This window comes from Antrostomus carolinensis, unplaced genomic scaffold (genome assembly GCF_000700745.2).
Source record: "Antrostomus carolinensis isolate BGI_N321 unplaced genomic scaffold, ASM70074v2 scaffold1571, whole genome shotgun sequence".
Classification (NCBI taxonomy): Eukaryota; Metazoa; Chordata; class Aves; order Caprimulgiformes; family Caprimulgidae; genus Antrostomus; species Antrostomus carolinensis.
In genome coordinates, this window is record NW_010294630.1 from 183,743 (window position 1) to 209,798 (window position 26,056).

General features: G+C 44.9%; 1 protein-coding gene across 1 annotated transcript in view; it reads left to right on the forward strand.

Annotated features, from left to right (window-relative positions):
- GRIP2 (glutamate receptor interacting protein 2) overlaps positions 1–26,056 on the forward strand; it is a 143,767-nt gene that overhangs the window by 108,690 nt on the left and 9,021 nt on the right. Inside the window, exons 13-20 of the mRNA XM_029087394.1 lie at positions 2,779–2,924; positions 3,574–3,654; positions 11,958–12,024; positions 12,822–12,967; positions 13,246–13,390; positions 17,811–17,950; positions 20,386–20,562; positions 23,561–23,714. Coding sequence (XP_028943227.1) covers positions 2,779–2,924; positions 3,574–3,654; positions 11,958–12,024; positions 12,822–12,967; positions 13,246–13,390; positions 17,811–17,950; positions 20,386–20,562; positions 23,561–23,714 — 1,056 coding nt within the window. The remainder of the gene's footprint in view (positions 1–2,778; positions 2,925–3,573; positions 3,655–11,957; positions 12,025–12,821; positions 12,968–13,245; positions 13,391–17,810; positions 17,951–20,385; positions 20,563–23,560; positions 23,715–26,056) is intronic.

The following is a 26,056-nucleotide window of genomic DNA, read 5'->3' on the forward strand; positions in this document are numbered from 1 at the left end:
ACAGTTGTTTGATCGTTGTGTTTCTGGCTTTTGAGTATGAATAGTTTGCAAAAGGAAGGTTTAGCAGCTGGATGAATCTATCAGCAAAGCTTTGATCTTTTGGAGGCTGGGACCCACCCACTGATGTGCAGACACATGTACAGACAGATGTGCACGTCTGACCTGTGCAGGTCAACTCAGGGGCATGTAAGGGCATGGCAGATTGGTTTCTGCAACCAGCAATGTGGCTGGGATAACAGCTGCTGCCATTCATCCCACAGCTGGAGTGACCACACGGATGCTGATGGCGAGTGAGATCTTCAGCACATATCCTGCCTGAGGCTTGAATTTGTGCTGCTCTGCATCTAGCAAGACACCTCCACTGCTCTGTTGCTGTCTTTGAGCCTAACAAATGAATCATGACAAAATGCAAATCTCTGCAGCCCCAGGGAGACAGTCCCATGAACTCCAACACATCCAAAGGACTGTTTTTCACTCCAGGAGATGCCTGTACTATGGTTCTTTCTGATTTTAAAGCACTTCTCCCGTGATCTCAAAGCGCTTTGTGAGCTCTGATATTAGAGACTGCATCTCTGAGACAAATGCCCTCTCTTTGGGAAAGCCACCCAAAAGGTTCGTATAGGATCCCACAGCAGAGCCAAGGAGAGGTCTGGAGAAGCCTTGGCTCCTAGGGCCCTTCTCCCAGTGCAAGAGCACATGGCAGTTTGAATCTGGTATCTCTGGAATTACTCTGAAGAGCTAGCAGAGCACATCAGGTGTCCTTGCCCTTGTGGCTTCACTCCACACACTTTTATAAACCTGCGGGACTGGGACTTACCAAACATGATTGACTGAGGCTAATAGTAAAAGAAATAAAATATTTCTGACCTAACAGAGCTATTGGCTGTAAAACATCCAGGGAAATCTACCTTGAGAGAAGAAACACAAGAAACTGTTGTTTTGTGAGAAGGCAGCAGCTCTGGTGGGAAAGGTGGCAAATGATTGCTTTGATGCTGAGTAAATGTATCTTGTGATCTCCCAGCCCTTGCCGCTGAAACAGTGGTGCTAAAATGGGTTGTGTCCTTGAAATGGTAAAATTGTGTTTGTGTGATGCCCATGTAGATCCCTCCTTTCAGAAGGGTGCATTCTGGCCACAGCAAGAGAGCTCTTAGTGCTGGAGGAGGTGTCTCTGTCGTACTCCTTGCCTTCTTCATATTTATAAGCTGATATTTCCAAGCACATCTATGTGGCTGCATATCCACAAGTCCAGTAAAGGACTGTAATTAAACTTGATGTAATTTATTCGCAAGGGTGGATTCATTTATATACCATAGAGTTGTCTGTCCTAATCCAAGTCTCCTTGAACAAACACTTCTGAATTTACATATTGTAAAATAACCAGTGTTTTTCCATGGGTGGCATGAACTCAGGCAGCAGTGCAAGTGTACTGCAAGTTTAATACCTTCCTACCAGTAAAATAACCTCCCTAGGCTCTCTCCAAACTTGCTTGTATCTCAGCTTTTGAAGGACCACCAGCAGAGATTGTTGTGCTTGTGCATTTTTCTTGATAACCTGGCCTTGCATATATGTCCCGTTGTTTGGAGGTGAATAATACAACCAATGTACGATGCCTTTATGCTATCTTTGTGTTCCTGGAAGTTGTGGTACCATGGAAGGATTAGTAAAAACCAAGCTGTCTTCCATGAAATATCAGTGGAAGCTGACATCTAGAATGGAAAGGGCAAAGGATGTGCTTGACCATTAAAGAGCAGGGAATAAAGATTCTCTGGAGATGGCTTACAAAAGTATAGCTGATGTTTTCTGGGAAATCTGCATGGTAAATTAACTCCAAACATAGAGGTGAACCTTAGCCTCGTTCCTGAAACTCTCAGCCTATTTTGGAGACCACTGTAGAGCTTACGTTAATGATGGAGGAGTGAACGTAGGAAAGTCCATGCGTGAAAAAACCTTGCTTATAAATAAATAGATAGGGGTTCCACGAGACGAACTATGTTGTACCAGTATATCTCCAACATCACCTTGCCATCATTGTTTTTCTTCCACAGTAAAAAAACCTGCTGATCTGTGCTCTTGAAGAAAGAGGGTGTAAACCAAAAACCTCAAAGTGCCAGTTGGGGATATATTGGTGGGCTATTGCATTGGAGTAATATTGGCCTTTTGAGGCAGTTAAACAGTATCAATGTACATTTGGCTTCCAGAAATGCAATTACAAGGCATAAATGATTATCCAATTACTGAGACATTTCAGGGAGTTGATTGGCTTGTAGCTTCAGTATTAGCCGTGTAATAAGCAGAGGAATCCATGCGGTTTTCAGTGCCCTTAGTTTAGGTTTCAGAGGGCACAGGCACACGGAAAGAGCCTGTGTATAGTGTTCGATAGGGTAGGAGGACACATGCCATTGCATTTATCACGCTCATCTCTTGGCCATGATGTTGAATTTTAGGAAGATGAGGGTTATTTTTTTTTTCCCTGGAAGTTGCAGGAAATGTGACCAAAAATGGTTATTTAGGAGCAAAGTATGTCTGAAATTAAGCAAACCACTAGGGTTTGCAGCTTTGCTGCCCTGTGACCTTCGAGGGGCTCTTGGCCCCTGGAAGAGCATTGCAGAGTGAGTAATCATCTCTTTGGGGCCACTTCTGCAGCATTTGTCACTACTGTGTGTGTCTTGTAATGGATTTGCCTGGCAAAAGTAACTCATGGCTGGTTGTGGGGTTGTTTTTTTCTCCTTTACCCTTTTTCCCTGCCTCCTTGTCCCCTTTTCCCAATGTGGGCTGCAGGTGTGGGCTGCTACAAGTAGGAGACAGAGTCCTTTCTATCAACGGTATTGCAACTGAGGATGGGACAATGGAGGAAGCTAACCAGCTTTTACGTGATGCTGCACTCACAAACAAAGTGGTGCTTGAGATTGAATTTGATGTCGCAGGTATGTTGCCAAAGGAATTGCTGCTCCTCATTGCCTTTGCTAACCAGTGGGAGGGAGTATATTCACACAAATACGTGAGGTCTTTGCTAGGGCTCAGAAGGAAGAGTGAGAAGACCCTGTGATGACCTTTTCCATTTCTCCTTCTTCTATAATGTGCGTCAAGATGGAGGGTCCTTCTGATCTCTTTATAAATGCCTTGTCCTCACCACTTAGCTGAGAAAAGCCTAAGGAGTAGATGAAGAGGCCACATGCACTTTAAATATTTGCCTATTAATATGAATAATATTTATATTAAATTATGACCTTGAAGCAAGAAGGGAGCCAAAGCTATTGGCTGGGGCTAAAGTACAGTTTTGTATTAAAACAAAAAAACAAAAGAAAAATTTATTTCCTTTTACATTGACAGAGCTGTATCAATCTTGAAATACAGCATGATGTGAGCACTTCACTTGATGTTCAGAGCCTGTGTTTTTAATGAGAATTCAGATTTTAGCCTGAAGTCCTCAGGGCCTCAAGTTACAACCTTATTTGAACCAATAAAGCTGAGTTTTATAGGCTTGTTTTTTCTTGGTTCCAAAGAAACCATCCATGTAACTGAAAACTCTCTCTTTTCTCCTGTTTTCTTTTTTGTCTGTTTTTGGTTTTATAGAGTCTGTCATACCCAGCAGCGGTACTTTCCACGTTAAATTGCCCAAGAAAAGGGGTGTAGAGCTTGGAATTACAATCAGCTGTAAGTATTGCTCAGACTTGGTGCTAGCAGTTGCAGAGATGCTGCTTTCCACAGGGCCCAACAGAGAGAGAAGATTAAGTGGGGTTTCTTGGTAGCACTCACAGTGTTTGTGATTTATCCCAAACTGAATTAGAGATGTGGTTCCTGCCTCCATGAGCTGGTGGCTGCAGAGAAAAGAAGCTGCATGAAGGGTTGGGGCAAAGGATGCGTCTCAACCGATCAGTTGGTCTGTGCCACAACTAATATTTTATTGTATTATTAGTAATATTGTTTTTATTTCCTTGCTCACAGTTGTATTATGTTCCTTTTAAAAAGAATTGTGTGAGTCTGGTGGGACCTTTGCAGGGAGAGGTGGAGGGATGAGAGGAAGTGTGAGGCAAATCCACAGCTTGAGGGGTAGAGAGGGGAAACTGCTAAGAGGAGGAGGATGAAGATGGTGGGGGGGAAGGCACTTTAGGGACAGGAGGGTGCTGGACAGGGTTTACCAGGGAATTCTTGCATTGACTAACACCAGCCATGGAGGAAGAAATCCACGTGGCAGGACTTGGTGGGCACTGAGAGAACAAGACATAAACCTTTTTCTTTCTTTTCTCTTTGCTCACTTTTGATTAATTATCTCTGTTTCTATCTGAAGTATATTTTTCATTTAAAGACCTTTTGGCCTCCTTGGAGAGGATGCTGTAAGGGGATGATAAAGGCAAATCCATCCCAAATTTCTGGCTAACTTGAGGTCTTGTTATTGAATTTTTCCTTATTGACAAATGTGAGCAGGTCTCATGTCACTCATCCTTCTTTTATTACTGGGTAAACTGCATTGAATCGTCTCAGATTGGCCATGCCCAGAGGCTGCCACCACCTCTCAGCTGAAACAAGGCAACTTGTGAAACTACAGTAATGGAATCTTGTGTTTAAGCCCTTAGGAGCATGGACCCAGCTGTGTCTGGGGAATGGAGTCGCTAGGGACACTTTAAAAACTAGGTTTCATTAAAATAGATAAGATATTTGCAATTACCTCTTGGCATTTACAGCATTAGTCAGTGCATTAATTGGAGGTGTTCTGGTCTAAGTGGGGTGATTCTCAGGAATGACTTGAACATCACCAGGGTGATGGCTTTGCACCCTGTGTTATTTCTTCTCTCTCTTCTCAGCTTCCCCAATTTGTGCCACGAGGATAATCCTGAGAAATATCAGCACAGTATTTAACATATGGCTTGGTAGCAATTACTGTCTGAAGACATCAAAGTGCTTTCCAAAAACAGTGGGGTACCCATAAGGACATTTCACTGTGCTGGGTTCCCAGCCTGCTACCCTGCCTGCTCTGTTGCCATTGCAACCTCAGTAGCAACCTGGGACGATGGATCTGGTAGCAAAAACTTCTGACGTGAGCATGGTCAGGGTTTCACTCCATTTAAGCTTCAAAGCTTAGTTTGAATCTGGGACTGGAGAGCAAAACAAACCTGGGAGTTGCTGGCAAGAATATTATTTTTTATTTGTGGAGTCTCACTTAAATGGGATCTACTTCAGATGTGCATTTACACTTCAAACATATTTTTATGTTGAAAATGTTTTCATTTGAAGTTTGTTTAAAAAATTGATTTCACGCACTTTTTTGAAATCACCACTAGATAAAAAGAAACTGACCCCTGGCTTTTAAATAGTTAGATACCCATTATCCAACTACAAAGCAGTTTTTTAACAATATAATAGATTTGATCTTTTTGATTACTGAACATGTTTGCAGGACATTGTTTAAATAATGCATATGCTTAAACTTAAGGTATATTTCAGTCCTTTGCTGAGTCAAAGACAAAATTATATTTACAAATGGAGCAAAAGACAGCCAACCAGAAAATGCAGTGGAAGCATGAAATGCTAGTTGAATCCTAATTCTGTTTTCATATATTAGTCCATATAAGCCTCTGTCCACATGACCCTTAGCAAATTCGATCATCATTTTGTCACTCTGCCTCTGACTGAGCAGATAAATATGCTAGTTTCAACCATTAAAACCAAAGCAAGCAGCCTTATGGTGAGTATGTCCTGCAGATACGTGATGTGCTTGCAGGAGTGTGATGCAAGCAGAAAGAGAAAAGAGGTAAAAATAACTGTTTTACTCAATTCCTCCTAGTTCTGCTGATTTGAATGCTTGTATAGATCTAGAACCAGCCTTTACAGCTTTCCTTCTGACAAGGAAAGACATTTAACTTGTTTTAAAATAGGGGATTGATTTTACTTGCCTCCCACATTGGATTCCTATTCCCTACTCTGTAAAACTGGGGCAAGGTTAAAGAGATGACAAGCCGGAGGGGTCAGCAGAAGACCCCCTGCAGTGTTGTGGCCACAGAATTGAGTTTGTTCTAAAACATTGTGGTTCAGCTACACTGTAGATGAAAGATGAGTTGCTTTCTTTGAGTTTTACTTCCTGGCTTCAGCAGGTTCATTTGTAGTTAATTCCTCTGTCTAGGAAGGTTTGCCACTGCCTCTTACACAGGCAGAAAGTGTTACGACCTCATCAGAGGAGCACTACAGAAATAAAAGTGATCAAGTTCTTGCTGTGCTGTGGCTCAGAACTAATTGGGAGATGGGCTCAGTAAAGCTGGGGAGAGGAGGATTCTTGATGGATGCATTGGAAGAATTTGTGTAATGGAGCTGGCTACAGGAGGAACCATAAATCTGCTGGGAAGCCTCATAAAAGGGCTGAAAGCCCAGGAGGTTTTTGTATGAGGAGGGCAGGTGCTGCTGGTACTGGGATGAACACACAGAGGGGGTCTGTGCTTCCTCCTGGTGAGGGGCAGGTGTTTGCTGAGGGCATTTCATCTTCTCCATGGTCTCAGGGTTTATTAGAAAGAGAAGGCTTGGGCTGAGCAAGCCCCTGGTTGTGGTCTGTGCACATGGCTGTGCGCAGGCAGGTGGGTTTCGTCCCCCTGCTAAAACACAGCGTGGCAAAGGGATGCAGCAAATTAAGATGCATGATGTAAATATTTGCATATAGCATTATTTCCCCTTCCATTCCCCATAAGATGAATAAGAAATCCAAGGGATAAGTCTCTCACTGACTCTATTTTGCATTTCTGTGGCACCTCAGTGCCCTCAAGCCTCATTTCAGTCTCCTACATTTGCTAAATGAAAATTAGCAAAGCAAAACACAACACCAGAGCTGCCTCATGTGCTCTGCTTCCATGCACTTCATCCAGGGGTGAAGGGACAAGAAGCCATCAAAATCACTCTTGTTTTCTCCATACTCTAGTACCTTGGTTTCTGTCCCAGGGAGAGGGCTGCATTTGTTTGTAAGCCAGCTGCTCTGATGGAAGAGCGAGGTGTGCTCTCCTCTCTGCTCCATGGGGTTCAGAGAGCTGCATGGGCTGTGCAACTCAGCTGTTGGCAGGGACCTCTGAGGTGCTCTGAATGGCGGGGATGCGAAGACATGCAAGCTGAGATTTTTGTCACAGGGATGTGAAGAGGTGGCTCTTGTTATCCTGAACTACTCATCTCCATTAGCAGAACACATGCCATAAGTGCTCTGATCTCACTGGCTGCATTCAGTTCTATTGATACAATGAGGTCTTTGTAGGTTTTCTGCAAATCTCTTACAAATTAAAATCTCCAACAGTGAGAAGCTAATAGTTGTGTACTCTTGTATGTTCAATACCTGACCTCTTAAAATAAGGTATGGATTTGTTATTAGCCTCTGGAAAATGATAGTTGGTTACACAAAAGATTGTGTTTTTTTTTTTTTTTTTTTTTTTTTTTTTTTTTTCCTGTCTCAAATATCCTCTCCAAGGGCTAGTTGTAAAATTTGCTTCAGGGTACAGGTGTGTTGTTGTTGCTGTTTAAACAGATACTGAAATTACCATTCATTTTAGCTATGCATTTATGCTTTATATAGCATGTTTATCAAATTACCTCTATATATCTTAAAAAGTCAATTCCTGTGCCCTTGGCATGAAGTACTGCAGATAAGGAGTAGGTAGTATATCTGCTTGTGGGTGATAAAACCAGAATTTGGATAGATGGATAACTTCGATTAAGTCGCTTAAGCAGTGTAATCACTGTCCTAGCGAGAAGATGGATCTGTGAGCCGAGCAAATCTAGCTTTGCTGGCACTGGATTAGCCTGGGACCTGCTGCCAGCCTGGCAGAGTGTGTCTGCAAGCGGCAGTGTGTCCGGCAGCCTCCTGTCCTGCCCCCTCCCCAACACTGCAGCTTCTACTGACATTTGCAGCTGATTCACTCTGGTGCTTTTACTGGAGTGGGATATTCTGTCCCGGTTTTGCTACTTGGAGATTTTGAAAGGAGATAGATCTGGGGTGGGGTAAATATCCTGCTAGAGGCACTGATAATTTATGCACCTGCTGCTAAAACTAATGAATGACAAAGGAAAAACTTGAGTCCTGGGAATTTGATTTTCATTGCTGCTTTTTGTAATCGATTCTGATTTGCTTTTATTCCTCTTCTCATTCCTTACCTTTCCTGAGATTTTTGTGTTTCTGATTTTGTTTTTTTCCTGTTTATAAATGCTTGCTTTCTTAAATGTATTCTTATGACATTTTAAAAATTTCTTTAATTACATATTGGCAGAGTGCTGTTTTGGCTTGGTCAATAACGAAGGGCATTTATAAAGGGGTTGATGCATGTGAGATCGTACTCCTTGGAGGGGAATAATTTACCAACACAAGTCATTATGCATTCTATTAAAAACACAAACTGGACATGTGTTTCTGGCCTCATCATCCATCACAGAGTAAACACCGAGCAAGCCAGAATCCCAGCAGAGATGGCAAGAGACTGAAAGCAATTTATAAAAAGTAAATAACAGTATTGATCAATTCACCTTTTTATCACTGCCCTGTCACTACCGCCAAGCAGTGTTTTCATTTTGAGTTTCTCCCCCACCCCATGCTTCTACCTTCACTAGCTGTTGATTTATGGAGCTTTCTCTGGGCCACTGGAGCAGACTTAAACTGTCTTTTGTACTAGTAAACCCGCCAAAAATACCAAAGTATGTGAAAAAGAGCCTACTTCCACCTAAAGCAGTTGGCAGATGGAGGTCACAAACAGAGCACCTGCTGAGAGAGAGTGTGGGTTTCTGCACACCAGCTTCTGCCTCTGTCTCTCCATCCATCTCTTCCCTCAACTCCTTTTGCTGCCATCTCAGTTTTACAGATGGGAAAGGAAGACCTGGAGGCGAGGCTGGATGTCCTGCAGCAAACAATTACCAAGGCAATGTCCTTGAAAGAGAAATAACCACATCGACCACAGCAATGAACGGATGAAAAGGCTTTACTCATCTGTGCAAGTGTCTTAACTCCAAAGACTGCAGCTCTAATAAAATAATAATGTAGTACAAGGGGTGTTTTTAATTGCAGGCAAATTGGAAATAGTTTATCCAAAATCTCACCAGGGATCTACATATCTAATGCTCTGACCTTGGCTGAGTCACCACTTCAGTGACGTTGCAGCTCTCCTGCCTGTAGACAGGGCAGCCGTTAGACACAGGCATGTTGTCACCCTGCTTGAGCAGCCCAGGATTGTTAAAAATGTGGGTCCCAGGGTGACTGGGATGGTCAGGACAGCTGAGTCCTAGCTGACAGGCAGCAAGCCCAGCTGGGTGTTCTCCTGGGGCACCAGGAAAGTCTTTGGGGTTCCAAAAGTGAATAACTACTGATTTTTAAAACAACCATCAAGTGACTGTTCTGTGCTTTGAGATTTAATTATCCTAACTTTTTATCTTACACCCCTTGAGAGAGAACGATGATTCATTAAGTCTGTCTAACTTTCCCTTCAGATTTGTAGGTGCTGACTAATAATGATGGTTATATAAAGCCTTTCCATTTTATATTAAGTGTTTATTTAAAACAGAGGGCTGCTGTTTATTAGAGTTTGAGTACTCTGATGGTAGGGACAGCTGTACGCAAAACCAGGACACTGACTCTTCCATTTAACTGGTCTCAAGAAAGTATGTTTGGAAAGAACAGCTTCCAAAAAAACCCACAAACAAACCCCAGAATTATTTTTCCTTAAAACTTGCTTTGTTTCCTAATGGACAAAGCATTCAGTTTGTCATCATTGCTTCTGATATGGGGAGCTTGTGCTACGTTCAATGCTGACACCTATTGCAGAGCTGCAGAAGGACAAGGTCTCGCTCTCTGCTCAGAGATTGACCATGGGCAGGATCCCACCACATGTCACAGGGCTTGTTGTAAGGCAGACGCTGAGATAAACACCATTTGTGCAGAGCTCGAGGCATGCTATCGTCTGTACGTGCATTTCTTTTTTTTTTCTCTCTCTTTTTTTCTTTTTTTTCCCCCCTTTTCTCTCTCTTTGCTCTTTTGAGTGTTCATGGTCTCTGGACATGTCATTCCAGCTGTGGCTGGGTCAGGCTTAGAGATGGCCATCCTCAACCCACCACCAGGACTGTGGAGATCCTCCCTAACCCCTTTCTGTCACGCTGCCTCTGCTTTGAAACTGATAAACAAACCTTGAGGTGAAAAGTAGTTTTGCTAACCTGGATCATTCTGACAGAACCAGGCTAGGGAGCGATTAAACACACAGTGTTGCCAGCCCAATCCAGGGCTCAGAGTGTGCTAACAGAGTTTCCCATCACCGCTGCTCAGACCACCTTGTTGTGCACCTCTCAGCAGCAAATACATGTCCTATGTTGAAAAAGAGAACAATAGTAATAACAGGGCCATACATCTCTGTCCACTGTGCTATTAGTCCCTGGTGTGTGGCCTAACACCCCATCTATCAGAGAGGGGGTTTCTGCATTGATTTTAGCTGCACAACCTGCACCTTGTCCTTCCATCCCACCACTCAACTCTGCCTAGCATGTGTCGGTCTATCTGCTGGCTGGTCCATGACATGGACAGGTTAAACATAGGCACAAGCTGTCGGTGAATCTCTACAACCCATCTGCTTCTCTTCAACCTCTGTCCACAAGCTGAACATGAGTGTCCAGACCAGAATTGCCTGGCAGCACACTGCAGTAAGAGATGGGGAAAATAATTCTTCCAGGGTCTGTATCATTCAGCAGTCATTGCCATGACTATTATAAAATCAGCCATGGTCTGCTCTTTGGTGTCTGACCTATTATACTCAGCCCTGTTATGACTGAGGTTGGCTATCTTTTCTCCCTGTTCAGTACAGAAAATTTAGTTATATCTGGGAGAGGGTATCCTTAAAGGTGATGGGTTAGCACATATGTTTGTAAATCTCATAAATGAATGTAAACAGCAGAAAAATCTAGTGCAGAGAGGTTGGTAAGAGGAAGCACTTACTCCTTTATGTCTGACTTTCTGGAGTGGTCTCTAACTGCTGTTCAGGCAGGTGGGTCTCTGTGTGGTTGATGATTAAATCTGTGATCTGCCTCACAGATATTTTAATCTCTGACCTGCAGCTGACATGTTCAGATGCTGTGAGGTTTCTTCTTTCCCACGCAGTTTTTGCTGAGAAGCTCCGTCAGCTTTAAATGAGACGATGCAATTCCCATAACAAGGCAGGAGGGAGTGACATAGGGTGAGATGGATGCTTGTGGCGTATGTTTGGTGTGTGGGTGGCAGAGAGGTCAGGAGGGGTTTGAGTCATAAACGTCACTTGAGTTTCTCAAGAGCAGCAGGTCTTGCATGTAAATTTTAAAATGCAAATGCTCCCAGAGATGTGTACTTGCATCTCTTGGGGGCTGAAAAAGTTATCAGGGTTGGGCAGGAGAGAAGAGTAGGAAATCACCCCTTTTCAGCTCCATCACTGAGACCAGCCCCAATCTGTTTGGTTATATGGTCAAGTGGCCTGGGGAGCTGAACCAGCTAGAAAACAGTGTTTTATCTAATTCTTCCTAGGTTGTTTTCCACCTGTAAATTCTCCCCGCCCATTTTACTCCAAAACCACAGAAATTCTTTTATTAACCACAGCACTGAGCAAGGTACTCCCTAGGCAGCAGTGCTAACGTCTGAATCCTGCCATAGCCATTGACTCACTTGCTGTCTCTCGTGTCAGAGGTGTGGGCGAGCAGGTGTTTAACAGTGCTGGGGTCCAGCAATCCCACCTCTTGCTGTTGGACACCATGTATGCTCCCCTTCAGGAGGATACAGAAGGAAGCAGCTAGCTAACTTGGGCAAAGGGCAGCCAACAAACATTTGCAGGGATTCACTTCTTTTTTGTCCTGTTGTGGTTTCCACAGTTCAAGTGTAAAACTTCATCTTGTCACAGGAATATAAATTCCCTTTCCTTACAACTCCTCCCCATTAACCATCCCCATCCTAGATAGCCGACTCAATACCAAGCTTTGTACCCATGTGTCTCTTGCAGCTGCAAGCAGAAAGCCTGGGGAGCCTTTGATCATCTCTGACATCAAGAAGGGGAGCGTAGCACATAGGTGAGTGCAGAATTTCCCATCTGCCAAACCCATTGCAAAAGGTCCAGCCCAGTAATAAGCGATAGAATGAAGCCCAAGCAGTAGCACTTGGGTCTGAATTTTGCCAGCATCCAAGGAGTTCTCAACCGTAGAGGTTTGTCGTAGACCACAGTAGGGTTTGCAATAAAAACTGTCTGTGTTGAAGCAAGTAGAGTTGAGCTAATGGAGAAGGTGGCTAATTCAGAGTTCTACTGACTGTGTAGGAGATGGAAGTTTAGCATTTAAGAGCAGGTGGTAAAGGGCTCTATATATTCCGTAAGATGCTATGGATCATCAGGTAGTTTGGTCTGTCTCAGCTCCTGCTCAGGTGAACAGGGTGAGTGAATTGTGGGCACTGGTGGAGAACGGAGCAAATAATTCAGCATTTATTGACTTCACCTCTGATCCTAACAGCTCATAGCAAGGCTTTCAGAGGAATTTAGTGCTGCCAGAGGGCTCGTTTCTAAGAGTGCTCATACAGGAGTTTCGATAAAAAGTAGAATATCTGTCAGTTAAACATCAGGCGTTTTTCAGTGCTGTAGGTTACCCAGGCTGTATATCTAATATTCTTGCCTTGTTCCGTGTTCATGCATGCTCTATACACAAACTTCCTCTCTTTAAGTTATAGTCGTCCCAGATTCAATTCGTGGTTGTTTCCCAGGAAAGATCAAGGACAGTAAAAAGTTAATATTGTCATCACCTCTGCAGAATTGAATACATTGCAGGATCTGAAAGGCAAATACAAATGTACTTTTAGTTTTCTTTTCCTTTCCACATAGAACTGGAACCTTGGAGCCAGGAGACAAGCTGTTAGCCATTGATAACATCCGACTCGACAATTGCTCAATGGAGGATGCTGTGCAGATTTTAAGGCAGTGTGAAGACCTGGTCAAATTGAAGATTAGGAAGGATGAAGATAACTCTGGTACAGAAATCCTGATGCAAACTGGTGCCTGTCCACTGTAATGACATTTCCCAATAGGTAGTGCAAACCAACAAAGATAAGGGCTGCAACTTGTCCAGTTACCACTTTCCAACTGATTATAGTCTATTTTTGTTATTCTGCCCTTAAATGGAGTCTGGAAGGTTAAAATCCCTTTTGATGTGAGCATGGCTGAAGACCTTCTAAATGCTGCAAGTCTTTCCTAGGGCCTCATTCATATGGCTAATTAAAAAATTCATCATTCCTGTTTTCTCTTTCAGATGAGCAGGAGACAACGGGTGCTATTATCTACACAGTGGAACTGAAACGATATGGCGGCCCCTTGGGAATAACCATCTCCGGGACAGAGGAACCTTTTGATCCTATTGTCATTTCAGGCTTGACTAAACGAGGCCTGGCAGAAAGGTGAGGTGTGGGGACAGAGGGGCTGAATTGATGTGGGAATGGATCTTGAAGGTTGCAAAGCTTCCTCTGCTGCTGTAAACTCTTCTTAGGTGTTGCACCCTGCTAAAAAGGAAAGGCGTTATGAAGGTACCAAGCACTGTGAAGCAGGGACAGCCCTGCCAGTCTGGCTCTGCAGACCCACGTGCAGGAGATGTGGGGTGGTTGGAGCTGTGCTCTTAGGGCAATAAGTGAGGCTCAAAGCAGGATGCTTCTGGAAGAGTCAGATCCAGTGTGTCAGTTGAATGCTGCAGCCAGGAAAAGGTATTTATCCTCCCCTCTTCCACAGAGATGCTTCCTATCTGTGATTTCCCATGCACATCTGGCATCAGGAGAGCACCCAACCTGCCCATGAAACCACCAAAGACACCTGTCCAGGACTCACCTATTGATAAACTGTGGCTTATGGCCAAGACAGTGGTGTGTCCTGCTAAAACCACAGATCTTGGGGGGTTCTTCTGACCCATCCTTACTTGTGGTTAGTCTGTTACGTATGGAGGTATCTCAGTGTAGGACTGGTGTGTTTCAAGCAGCAGGCATTAATGCTCCTTAAATGTAGATGTAGATTTACTTTCAGCAACTGGGCAGGTTGACTGTGCCTATGTCTGAATGAATATATGTGCATATGTGGGATTTATAGGATCAGGACTTTGCTGAGAATATAAGGTGGAACTGAGTCATACCCTGTATCTTAATTAATCTGTCTATATGGTACCTGTGACATGTAAATAGATCGTTTCAGCAGCCTTGACTCATGCTTCTCATAGGGTTGCTTTACCCTGTGCTGCTTGACAGACAGAACAGCAGCAAAAAACCCTTGAATAAATAGATGTAAAGTGTTAGACCTTGGGGACTTTTGACTGCAGATCTGGCCTTTTGGTTCTTTCTGTTTCAAGGCCACACTGCCTCTTAGCTGGACTGTAAAACAACTCAGTGCCTCTTTCTGCATTGGGTCCCATGAGCTCTCAGCACGCACGCTGCTGCACATGTCCATTGCTTTCCTTTGGTACAGAAAGCAGATCAGTGTCTCCTGAGAAGTAAGGAAGGGAGATGGACGTATTAATGGTTCTTTTCTTGCAGGGTTTTATATTGCTGCCTGCCACTGTAGGATTCAGTCTTTTTTCCCTAGAAAATAATAGCTATAGAGTATCCAAGGCTTTTCTGCATAGCAGTTCTGCACTGTACCTGCAACCCAGCATGAGACAGGTTAAGGACAGAAAGCCCAAACGCTGTCAGGCTCAGAAGATGGTCTCATACCTTTTTTGATCTCAGTTCCCTTTGCAGTGCCATGGCTGTTTCTCCTTTGAACTTGGATATGCATCGGTGACTGCTCCTCAAAGAAATGTAGTGCAAGCAAGTGCTGTGGAACTATTGAATTTTGATCAGGAGCTGGCAGGCAGTAAGGAATGAAAAGCCTTTTGAGAACAGCAATGAAGCTGTTCAGCACATTCATTGTAGCAGGCTAACAAATAACGGTGCCTGCGCAGAGGAATGACGTGGGGATGGAGGTGTAGGGATTTCTGTGGGTAACCTTGGCTCCCTGTGGGGAGGGTGAGGAGTGCTGGGATGAAGGCTGCCTGCAGGAAAGGTGCGTATTTTTCTGCTGAGATGGTACATACTTTTCTCCTGGGAGTAACAGAAGGGAGTGGGTTGACCTTGTTGAAGGAAGAGAGGTGGTCCTAGTGTTATCCTAAATTGTCCGTTTGCTGCCATCACTACCATTCCCTGAGCCACAGGTGCTCTTAGCCAGGCTCTGAAGGGTGGCACAGGTTTCTGAAGGACAGGGATTTGAACCCAAACCTGTGCCTGACTTTTGCTGGAGCACAGGACATATTTCATCAGCGCTGGTGTGGGGTGGGCCAGATCCTGATGTCTGATAACGGGGACAGGCTGGCCTCTCTCTTAGAGGCATGAGTGAAGGTCTGTGCTGTGGCTCAAGCCACTCACTTGGCTATGGGGAAGGCAAGATGTCCTCTGGGATCTGTCACACAACTGTCACAGTGGATGACAGGCTGTCTAAGCTGAAAAGGCTTCAGATGCAGATGACTTGGTTTTTATCTTGACCTTGAACGTTTTTCTCCTTGTACGTGTCTGATCATATAGAAACCTACAAAGGCAGCTCAGACTGTTGGGCTGGTGTTGAGTGGTGGCTCTCTCCCACATTAGTCTCTTGTTTCCCCTCCTGCAGTGCCTGCGGGTAGCTTGGGCCTGGGCTATGGGACTTGTTTTCCTTCTTGGGGTAGGAAGTGTGACTGAACAATATTGTTCAATACTGGTCAAAGTGTAATGGCTCTCCAAGAGCAATTTTGGGCTATTGCTGGTATTGGAGGAAGGTTTTGTCCAGGAGTGCTCAGCATCAACTGATGTTGGCAGAGGGGAGAAGGCATGGTGGCCCTGTCCACACACTGAGTAGATCCCTACCACGTGCACGCAGCCATCTCTTCTCCAGCACTTACTAGAAAGTGCCAGCAGCCCCTTGCAATTTACCTGTTGCTTGATTCTGCTCTTGCATGTGTCCTCTGCATGAGAAAGGACATGAAACACACAGCTCCTTGGGCTGTTTTTTGTTTGAGATGGATTAAGGATTGTTGGTGATGATGGAGAAGCACAATGGTCAATAGCTTTCTCTGTCACTCCTGTTTGGTTTCTACCTGTTTGTCCTCACAGGAGTGCCTGGAGATGGACAGATGAGAGGACTGGACTTTGATTTACTTTTTCCCCTTTGAAGAGAAACACCTGTCCAAATGTGACCTTTCTCTTTAATTGTTTCTATATCTTTCACTGCTGAGGGACTTTCACAGTTTCTGCAGAGCAGTCATGTTGTTCAGAGGCAGGCAACTGGGTTGATGTCTTGGATAGGACATGTATCCCCATGCTGGGTTCAGTGCTACAGCAGGAGACCCTCAAATACTGAACCACTACAACGAGTGAAGCATCGAGCATCGCCTTTAAACTGCTAATAGTTAAGGTTGAATTTTTTTTTTTTCCGACTAGGCAGATGAAACTTTTAAGACAAATGCTGTAGTTTCAGTTTGAGCTGTAATTTATTTTAACACACGTTTTCCCAGGCTGAGGTGGATGGGACAAGACAGACATCTAGTGGCTGGTTGGGACCCTCTTGGCACTGTCCAAGTGTCTCGGTGGCAGCAGCAGCAGACCGAACAGTCCCGCCTGCTGTTTGGCTACATTTCCCAATTTGATGTACTTGCAGGAGAAGTTTCACAGCAGATTGTCTACAAAATGTTCTTATTTTGGGGAAAGACAAGTAGCTGTTGTGCCCGTGACAATATATCAAATCCCAATTCTGCAGGAGCAGCAGTCCAGTTTGGAGACATAAGCTGAGTGAGGCATGTTGCCATGGACAAAAAGGTATTTCAGTCCCCATTTGCATCTCCTCCTGGCTCGGTCACACAGGTCCCTGATAGCTAAACCTCACAGCACGGCTGGAGGAGGAGAGGATTGCTGCTCTCACTTGCTGGCGTTAGGGAGCTGGAGCGTGAGTGTGGTGAGATCGGTCCAGGCAGCAGCGACTGCGAGCTTCTGCCTCAGTTACCAGCTCTGGTGATGGACACATCCTGTCCTGACTGCTCTTCCCAGAGCTGCAGCAAACATGGAGAGAGGTTAAAGTGAGCCCCTGTCTGTGAGCAGACACAGAAGGATGGGAGAGAAGGGGGAAGAATTGCCATGACTTGTTAGTTTTTCCTGGTTGTTGCTGATGCCCCTGAGGATTTATTGAACTTGGAGCAGAAGGCAATGCTGGAATGTGGCTGTGCAATAAAACACAGGAACCTCTTCTAGAGTGCTGGTCCTGATTAAGAAAGTCACAGTGGTGTAGCTGTGTAGAGGTGAACTTTAAATTATCATGAACTGATCTGCAACTGGTTCGGCTAATGCTTGCTCACACAATCTGTGTGTGTTAGGCCATTTTGGTTTGGTTTTGTTTTTTTTATATGGGTTTCTAGGTTTTTCTCATCATTTTTTTCCATCAGTGTGAACATGCCCTTCAGTTCCATGTGTAACAACCAGTGGACATCACACACTGGAAATGCTTGTGCTTTTAGCACATAGACCCCTTTGCTTTGAAGAGTTTTGACTGTAAGCTAGTCTGCAGTACCAGTTCCTGAGGGGCCTGGGATCCAAGGAGTGCTTATGTTCCTGTGCGTATGTGTATGTGTGTGCACAGGTAAAAGATTCCAGAGGCACCAGATTCATGGTAGTGGTGATGAAGAGGAAATCACGAGTATACAGCGTGCCAAGGGGACACCAAGACATATTTGAAAGTGCTGAGAGTTAATATGCTATTGCTTCAAGTGACAACTTAATGGCCTGTCTCACAGAGGCAAATTGCTTCTCTGAAGTTTCTAACAGTGCCTTTTCTCTCCAGAACTGGAGCCATCCACGTCGGTGACCGGATATTAGCAATTAATAATGTGAGCCTCAAGGGCAAACCGCTGAGCGAAGCCATTCACCTGCTGCAGATGGCGGGAGAGACGGTCACTCTGAAGATCAAGAAGCAGACAGAGAGTGAGTTGAGGAGCCAGGTTTGGGGCGGGAGGGCAAAGGCGCACCCCAGCATGGCCCTTGGGTGATGGAGTAGGTAGTGCTGTGGGTTTTCTTTCATGTGTTGTGGAAGGTGAGATGGGGCAGCGTGGTCAGAGGCATGGCTGGGGACAGAGGGAAAAGGTGGGTGTTTTTTTGACTTCTGACTCACAGATTTAAAAACCGGCAACCCAGGGACTCTCTGTGGTACTGGGAAGAGATTAGACAGCAGGTTTTATGGGCGATATTAATTTTTTTCTTCAGATTGACACCTTGTGCTATTTGTGCTGTTTCCTGTCTGTGTATTTCACACAGAAGTGAAGCAGAAGATGCTTTTAAAATTAGAAGAGTGCTAGTTATTTTTTGTTGTTGGCTTGTTTTTTGTTTTTTGTTTTTTAATATAACCCCCCAAAATGAGCAAGAGGACTGTGAGCTGGTGAAATCCATGGGAAAAAAAAAAACCCAACAAACCACAACTCACCTTTAATTCAACTTTTTTGAAAGTGATTGGCAATAAATCTTTTATGCCCCTTTTCCTGGCTTAGGGTCCTAAGATCATCTTTCAAAGCATCTACCTTCACTCTAGAAATCACCTTTGCATTTCCCTGCCAAGCTCCCTGTGGCTTTGAAGCTGTTCTTCTCGACATGGTATCAAAGAGCAGAAGCATACTTAGTACAGGCAGGCCACTTTTGGGGGGACAGAGAGAGGGGGCTGGTGAAACCAAGGAACATGCAGACTTTTCTCCCTGACTGCATAATCACAGCCAAGCAGAGGCTTTCTCATCAAGCTCTGGTAGTAGCTGGTACATGCTGGCTCCATTTCTGTCTCTCCCCACACCCAGTATATGTTTTGTGCCATGCTTCTGCAGTCTCTAGATTTAGCTGGACCTACCCAACCAGTGGCCCGCAGTGCTGCAGGAACTGGAAGAAATCAAGTGAAAAAGCTCTTCCAAGCAAGTGTGGCCAATGGGATGTCTGTCCTGCATCTGGAAAAGTGGCATCACTCTTAAACATAGCACTTCTGTAGATGTCCAAGCAGTTTGCAAATGTGTGGCAATGCACTTATTTTACAAATGGAGGGAGGCCAGGCAGGGAGTGGTGACTTAGCAAATAGAGGTAGAACTGCGGAATTGATTCCTCCTCAGGAAACCCCAGTCTCGTTCACTGCAGCCAAGTGTTTTGATCCTTGGTCTGAAATACTCTTCTTTTTTTTTTTTTTTTTTTTTTTCTTTTTTTTCCCCCCTGCTAACATGGCATTGTCACAGCCACTCGCTGAAGTAATTGACATGCAAGTGCTTGTTGGAGACTAGTTAATAATTCTGAGAATGAAGCAGGTGTAATTGAAATTTCAAGGTAATCTTGAGTTAATCATGGTGAGCAATCTTCTCAGTGCTTGGAAAATGGGGACTTTCAGGACACTGGCCTTTGCTTGGTAAAATAATCTGTCCTCACTGACAAATGCAGACATTCAGAGGGCTTTTTATCCCAGCGTTTGCGAATCGGAGATCCACGGCGTGGATGGCTAACACGATATCTAATCAGTGAGGACTTCAAAATATTCAGTACAAAGAAATGCTTGTGCTGAGAAACAATTCCTTGTACAGGTTTTGTCTGAAAGGGAATTTGATATGATGATAATAAGGACCTATTATTACTAAAATAATGAAAGGGAATGCCTGAGCTTCATCATCCACATTCAGCTTTCTATTTTCCAATCACTAATCAGGGGAAATTCAGCCTCAAAATACCATGCTCAGGAATTCCACTGTTGTAGTGAGACTGCACGGGAGACTCTCGGAGAGGTGGTGATTAGCCCTGAATTGATACGAGGTTGTACAATCCTAGAAGGGGGCTTTAACTTCATCTGCTGTAGTTTGGGACCAGGTTGCATGGTTGTTGGAATCTCATTGAAACATCTGCTTGTAACAGAAATTTGCAGCCAGCACACTGACTAGGTGCTGCTCTGGCACTGTTTGGGTCCTATCCTCAAAGGCAGATCATTCCAGAAGCAATTTGGTTGGAAGTAAATGTTAAAAGAGTAAAAAGAAGGCGCTCTCAGACCAGAGAGATGTTGCTCTCAAAACCCATTGCTTGCAAAGGCCAACACTTCTCTGGGCAGGGCTGTCCAGAGGAAGCTTCCAAAAGCACAAGAAGATGCACTTGGTCTCAACTCTCTTGTATTTGGGAATCCTCAAATCCCCATTGTTGCTCCTTATATTCAACATGCTAAAAACTGGGACATTTTTTCTCGATTCAGCTTGAGATAAGAGTACTCCATGAAATCCTCTCAACTGTGTTGCTCAGGCCTTTCTCAGCTACTTCAAAAGACTTAAAGTACCTGGGCTTGCTCCCCTTATCACCATAAGCCTTTCCCTGAGGCTTGCTCTTTGTGCCTGCTAAAGAGTATGTTCTGGTTTCAGAATCCTATCCCAAGAAGTCGGGGAGTATAAATGAAGTGAGTGACCCAGAAGATGAACTGACGGACTCCCAGAAAACTAGCAAGCTGTCTGAGATATACTCCACCACACTTCCTAGCGTGGACAGTGCTATGGAGTCCTGGGATGGCTCTGGCATTGATGCTGGGTATGGAAGCCAAGGTAAGTCAGGGTTGTCTTTTCTTAGGAGTCTCTGGGCCATGGTGAAGACAGGCAGAGCCTCTGAACGTGTCTGGAGACTGAATATGAGCGTAAGACTGTGGTCTGACAGTATTTGCATGGCTTCTCACTTCCAGCAAGGAACAAACTGTATTTTAAAGTGCACTCATGTGGTGCTCTGAGTTGATATATCTGTTTTAAATTTTTTTATTGGCACATTTTCTTCTGGCTTATATGGCATCACACTGTTCACAGCATTTTCAAAACCATTCCAGCACTGTATAATTCACATAATTAGAGGAAGTATTCACTGTCCATATGTCTTGCAGAGTATTTGGTCCATAGCTCACTTTTAATTCTCCAGAGAGGCCATGCAGGGCATATTAATCCTGTTCAGGATGTTTTAAAATCCAGAAGAATGTCTTGTGACTAGAAGCACTCACTTAACAAAATAATTAAGATAATACTACAAGAAAGTATCTCTAACTCTCTAATGAGTGATCAGATGAACACATGTCTTCAAGGCCAGGTTTATTCAGCTGTGGCTTCTGGCAGATATATGGAATTGGATTGGAGGATGCTCTAGTCATGGGAATGTGTTTTTACTTGGAGGGAACAACTGGAAAATAGTTATTCCAGTTCAGATTTAGTGACATAAGATAGTATTAGCCCATGTTGAAGCAAAACAAAACCCTGAATCGCCTCCACAGAGGAAACTGGTGAAAAGACTGCTGTCTGTAACAGAATGTGAAAACAGAGAGGGGTGCTGCAGGAGCAGTGCTGCAAAGCACCTTCAATGTGCTGAGCAAGGCACGTGCCTGTGCTCACTGCACTCTGACTTAGGAAATTCAAGGGACAGCACTGTGTGTGTGTCTTGCACCATGCCTGTGTCTTCCTTCAGCCTCTGTTGGTCTGAAATCTTAATCTGGGTGCAGCTGGGACTGGAGGCTTCATTAAGGAGGAATCCCCTGGCCTTCATAATGCTGCAATGCTTCTCCATCTAATTAAATGTTAACACAAGTTGGAGACTGGATTTATCAAAGCGATTGCTTTTTACCAGTAAATTGAGAATGAGTGAGAGAGCCCCTGTGTAGTAGGGCTGATGCCAAGTTTCCCAACATCCATAGACTGCACCTTTGCTTCAGGGGCTCTCTCGCCTTCCCTGGTAATTAATTACATCTGGCTGCACAGTGCTGTGCTGGTGCTCACTGGGAAAACGGATGCTGGAGGGTAGGGAGAAGGACATGTGGGGTTTCCCATGGGATGGACACAAAAGGGCAGGATGCACAGAGCCTGGAGATTGGGGTTTAGTGTAAACCCTAAATAGAGAACTACAGATCAGGCTCTGCAGGCTTGTGGGCTTTAGATTAATCCACAGCTTTAGTAAAACACTCAGGGAAGAGTTTGGGCGAGGGAGCTGTGCTGGCCTGGTGGGAACATGCCACCAGGTGGCTCTGAATCCCAGGGAACCAGCCTGTCTCCCTGGAAGGAGGAGGTGAAACCGGTGGCACCCAAGTGACAGCTCTGCACACATACCCCTGCGGTCCCTGATCCCCTGCACCCAGCCCAAACCTGCTGCCCACCCGCTGCAGGGACCAGCATCCAGGGACCTTGTTCTGCTCTCTCAGGCAGTGAACACTCCTGATGGCTGGAAGATGTTGGCAAGCATTTTTCTGGGACTTTTTCCAGAGCAGTTTAACCTTTAAAAACACACAGAGGAAGCACTCAGCTAAATGAAATAACAGGTCTTGGCATTTTCAAAGAAAGTGCTGGCGTTGTCTTTGGGTATTTCCAGTGCTCTTAGCTGTTTAGGAGGTCAAGTCTCCTTTAATTATGTGTTTCTTCGTTACCTCTTCCTGTTCACTTGGCGCAGTGTGTGATGGAAGTGTTCAGTGTTTCTTGGAAAGGTTGTGAGGATTTCTCTGAAACGTTGAATGGGCAGCAGGAGGTGGGCAGGGGACTCAGGAGATTTATTTCCACTGCAGATGGCACTGACATTGCTGAGGAGTACTCTGTTTTGGAAGGTTTCTGTCCAGGAAGCTCCTCATGAGACCTGGGGATCTTGTGACTTGGTACTGTTGGATTTGTGTCTCCAGAGTAAGACACCACTATACAGGGGAGTCCTCAGAGGCAGACATAGCAAGACTTGTCTGATTTCATCCTGACAGTCTGTACTGATCTCCTATCAAATGTGATACAGATGAGCCTCCCCTTCTCTCAGGCAAGCCGAGTTTTTCCTCCTGTTCCTTGCGTTTCACGCACATGTCCCTGAGGCAGTTTTCTGTACCTGCACCAGCTCATCCCCAGGACACGGGAGGGCTCTGCCGGCTGTGGGAACTGGCTGGCAGCTCAAGAGATCAGGACTGGCTCTTCCTCATTTACCACTGCTGAGCACACCGGAGTGGGTGACCACCACCAGGTACCCTCAGCACCATCACCCTTGTTGAAGGGAGGCTGTTGCATCAGGCTGCCCTGGATGCAGTTTCTTTGCTGCTGTCCTTCTATATCCTATCACCTTTTTTTGTGCTGTCCATTAAGTCCCAAAGACAGTTGAGAAACTAAATTAAGATTATTTTTTTTCCTAGTAGAATTCAGGCTTCCAAATCCCTCAAGACAAATGGGGTTGGGCATGCTGAGGGAGGCTTGGCAGCATCTTCTCTTTACCCTTTGAAGGACTCAATGTATTTAAAGGTGGTTACTTCGGCAGCACAATTTCTGTTGGGTTCAGCATGGAAACAGGAGCAGTTAACTAAGGTGGGAGCTGGATGGTGATAGGATCTGCATCTGTGAGTATATGTAGTCCCAGATCTGGAGAAACTGCTTTGGTTAAAGCAAGAAGAGATGAGAAGCATAACCTGCACTTGATGGCTGAAACGGAGTGGTATGCAATCCAGATGGCCTCAGGTTTGGGACTTCAAGATGGAGGGTCTCCTGGTTTAAGGTTTTCTGACAAGGTATTACTCTCTCTTCCACTGCTCTCCCCTGTTCTTGCCTTCCCTAGGTACGTACATACCTCAGGCTGTGGGCATAGCCCTCCATCCACATGAATGGAGGCACAACAGGCAGAAGAGCAGCACCCCTCCGGGGGATCCCAGGAAAAATTACCCCTACATGGATGGAAGCTTCAGTGAAGATGACTGGGACAAGCCCAGCAGGTATGGAGGGGTGGGAGGAGGCAAGGAGGCACATCTGCAAATATGGGTGCCACTGCGTAGGGACAAGAGGGCATGGGAATGTGACGGAGTGGCCAGCTATGTCCCCAGCTTGACATCAGGCAGCCATGGGGAAGGGTGCTAGAGTGGTGATCTGCTCTGTTGAACCACCTCCATATTGCTAGGTTACCCTGAGTGTAGCTCTGTGACACCTCTGCCATGGCCAGGTGACATTTGTGTCTGGAGTTAGGGCGGTCTCAGCTGGACCACAGGTTCTCATACTCCTGCCATGTAAAGGCTGCAGTATTTCCATAGTTTAGGTGTAATAAGCAGATATGGTCAGGGATGTCCCTACATGAGTTGGTCGGACTTTTTTGAGTAAGGATGCAGCTTCACAAGAGCTCAACGCCACAAAGCCAAAAAGGCCAGCTAAAGCTCTTGGTGTTGCATGTCCAAGTTAAAATCTCCCGAAGCTGTTGCTGGACATCTCTCTCTATCACATTTTGGCCCTTCCAACACCACAAACAAAGTCACACTGAGGTCAACATGGTCAAATTATTCTCCTGGCTCAGTCAGCATGGGAGAAATCCTGCAACACCTCCCAAGCTTGTGGAGGAGTCTCCAGCTGCCCCTTGCTTTGGGTGAAAATCCGGCTGGATCTGCCCTGGCCAGAGGCTGCCTCTCACTGAGCCACACGTGGTAGAAAAGCCTCGTTGCTTTGTAATTAACCCTCCTGTCCACATCCTCCAGAGTCCCCATAGTTGTGTGTGTCGTGTTGTTACTGTTGGTTCTTTTTTTTTTCTTATTTTTTTCCTTAAGTTTTGTTTGTCCAAACAAAACCCTTAGAACATCTCATGGCCATTTCCACCTATTTAAAGATGATCAAACTGGCAGGAAGGCTGGCAGCAGCTGAGACTTTGTTCTTGTTTTGCCTCTCAGCAAGAGCCAGCTCTCAGAGGTCATTGATCCCTCTTGGCCCTCCCGGCGAGGCCACCGACAGCTGAAGTTAGCAAATCTGAGTGCTCAAAACCTTGCATGTCCCTAATGAGGGCTTTGAGTCCTGATGTCAAAGTGCGAGTGAAACGGTTCATGCCACTGAGCCCTTTTTTATCAGGGAGAAAAACAAAATGTTTCTAACCCCGGCTGCCTTTAGCCTGGAAAAACCTGCTGACCCAGTGGTGTGAGAGCCTGTACTGATTCATCCATGTCCTGGACGTTTGTTATATTGCTGATCGCAGAGGCAAGGAGCTGATAGCTGGAAGGGACGTTTGCCTCTTTGGGAACCTGGGAGCAGAGGAAGGAAATGAGTAAGGGGAAAGAATCGAAAATTCCTTTTGGAGGGAAATTTTGGTTTGTTTTTATAAAGTCTTGCTGGGTGTTTTTTTGACCTTTCTGCCTGGTGTAAAGGCTATTGTCCTTTAAAAGCTGATGAAAGGTAGGGGGTAAATTTAAAATACAATAAGATATGTCAGATTCTGTTCTCTCCAGGCAGGCCATGATCCCAGAAGGAGCAAAACCATGTGTGTGTGTAAGTTAATGCTGCTACAGACTCCCATTTAAACCAGTGTATGGAAAGCAAAGTGTGTACTAAAGACTGCAGTTAATAGAGATCTGAAAAAAAAAAAAAAGTCTATTAATAGCCCAAGGGGTCATGATATATTTAATGGAGACCAACCTCTCTTTGACTTGTACTTAAGTAAAATATTTTGATTTTGCTAAGTGGCTCTGGTGGATGAGCATCCCTTTGCATCTGCAACACTGATGACCATTAAGCCATGAGAGATGCTACCAGATGTTGCAGAGGCGGAGCCTTGTCCACAAAGCCCCTAATAACATGGGTGGAAGATGCGTTAGAGCTGCTCTAATTTTACTGTCCCCTTTCCCCATGACACCTTAGTGGGTTTATCATGACCTTGATTTAACACTGCAGAGAGTTTCCTTCAAGAGGCTCCTGTTAAACTCAGTGCTGATGGTTTGGGTTTTGCACAGAACCTGGTGTTCAGTAAGTACTGTCTGGTGTCACCTACTTCTCTGGCTTGTTCAGAGGACTTCAGCACGTTTAATTGCTATTTGCTTTAGAAGTCTAGGAATTGAACCTGGCTTGTGGTCAGAGATAAGAGACGCTGAAACTTCAAAGGTGGGAAATTGCAAAACCCCCAGCAAGACCCACGCAGTGTTCATGTTAATGCGTGTTTGTACCAGCTTGAAAGAGGTTCTCTCTGTCCTTACTCTCCATTGTAGACAGAACCATTGGCAATCTTTACATGGCTGTAAGTGCCATGATCATTACATAGCAAAGAAAAGAGACCTCCTGAAAGTAACGGCTCAGTTCCCTGGCCATCCCA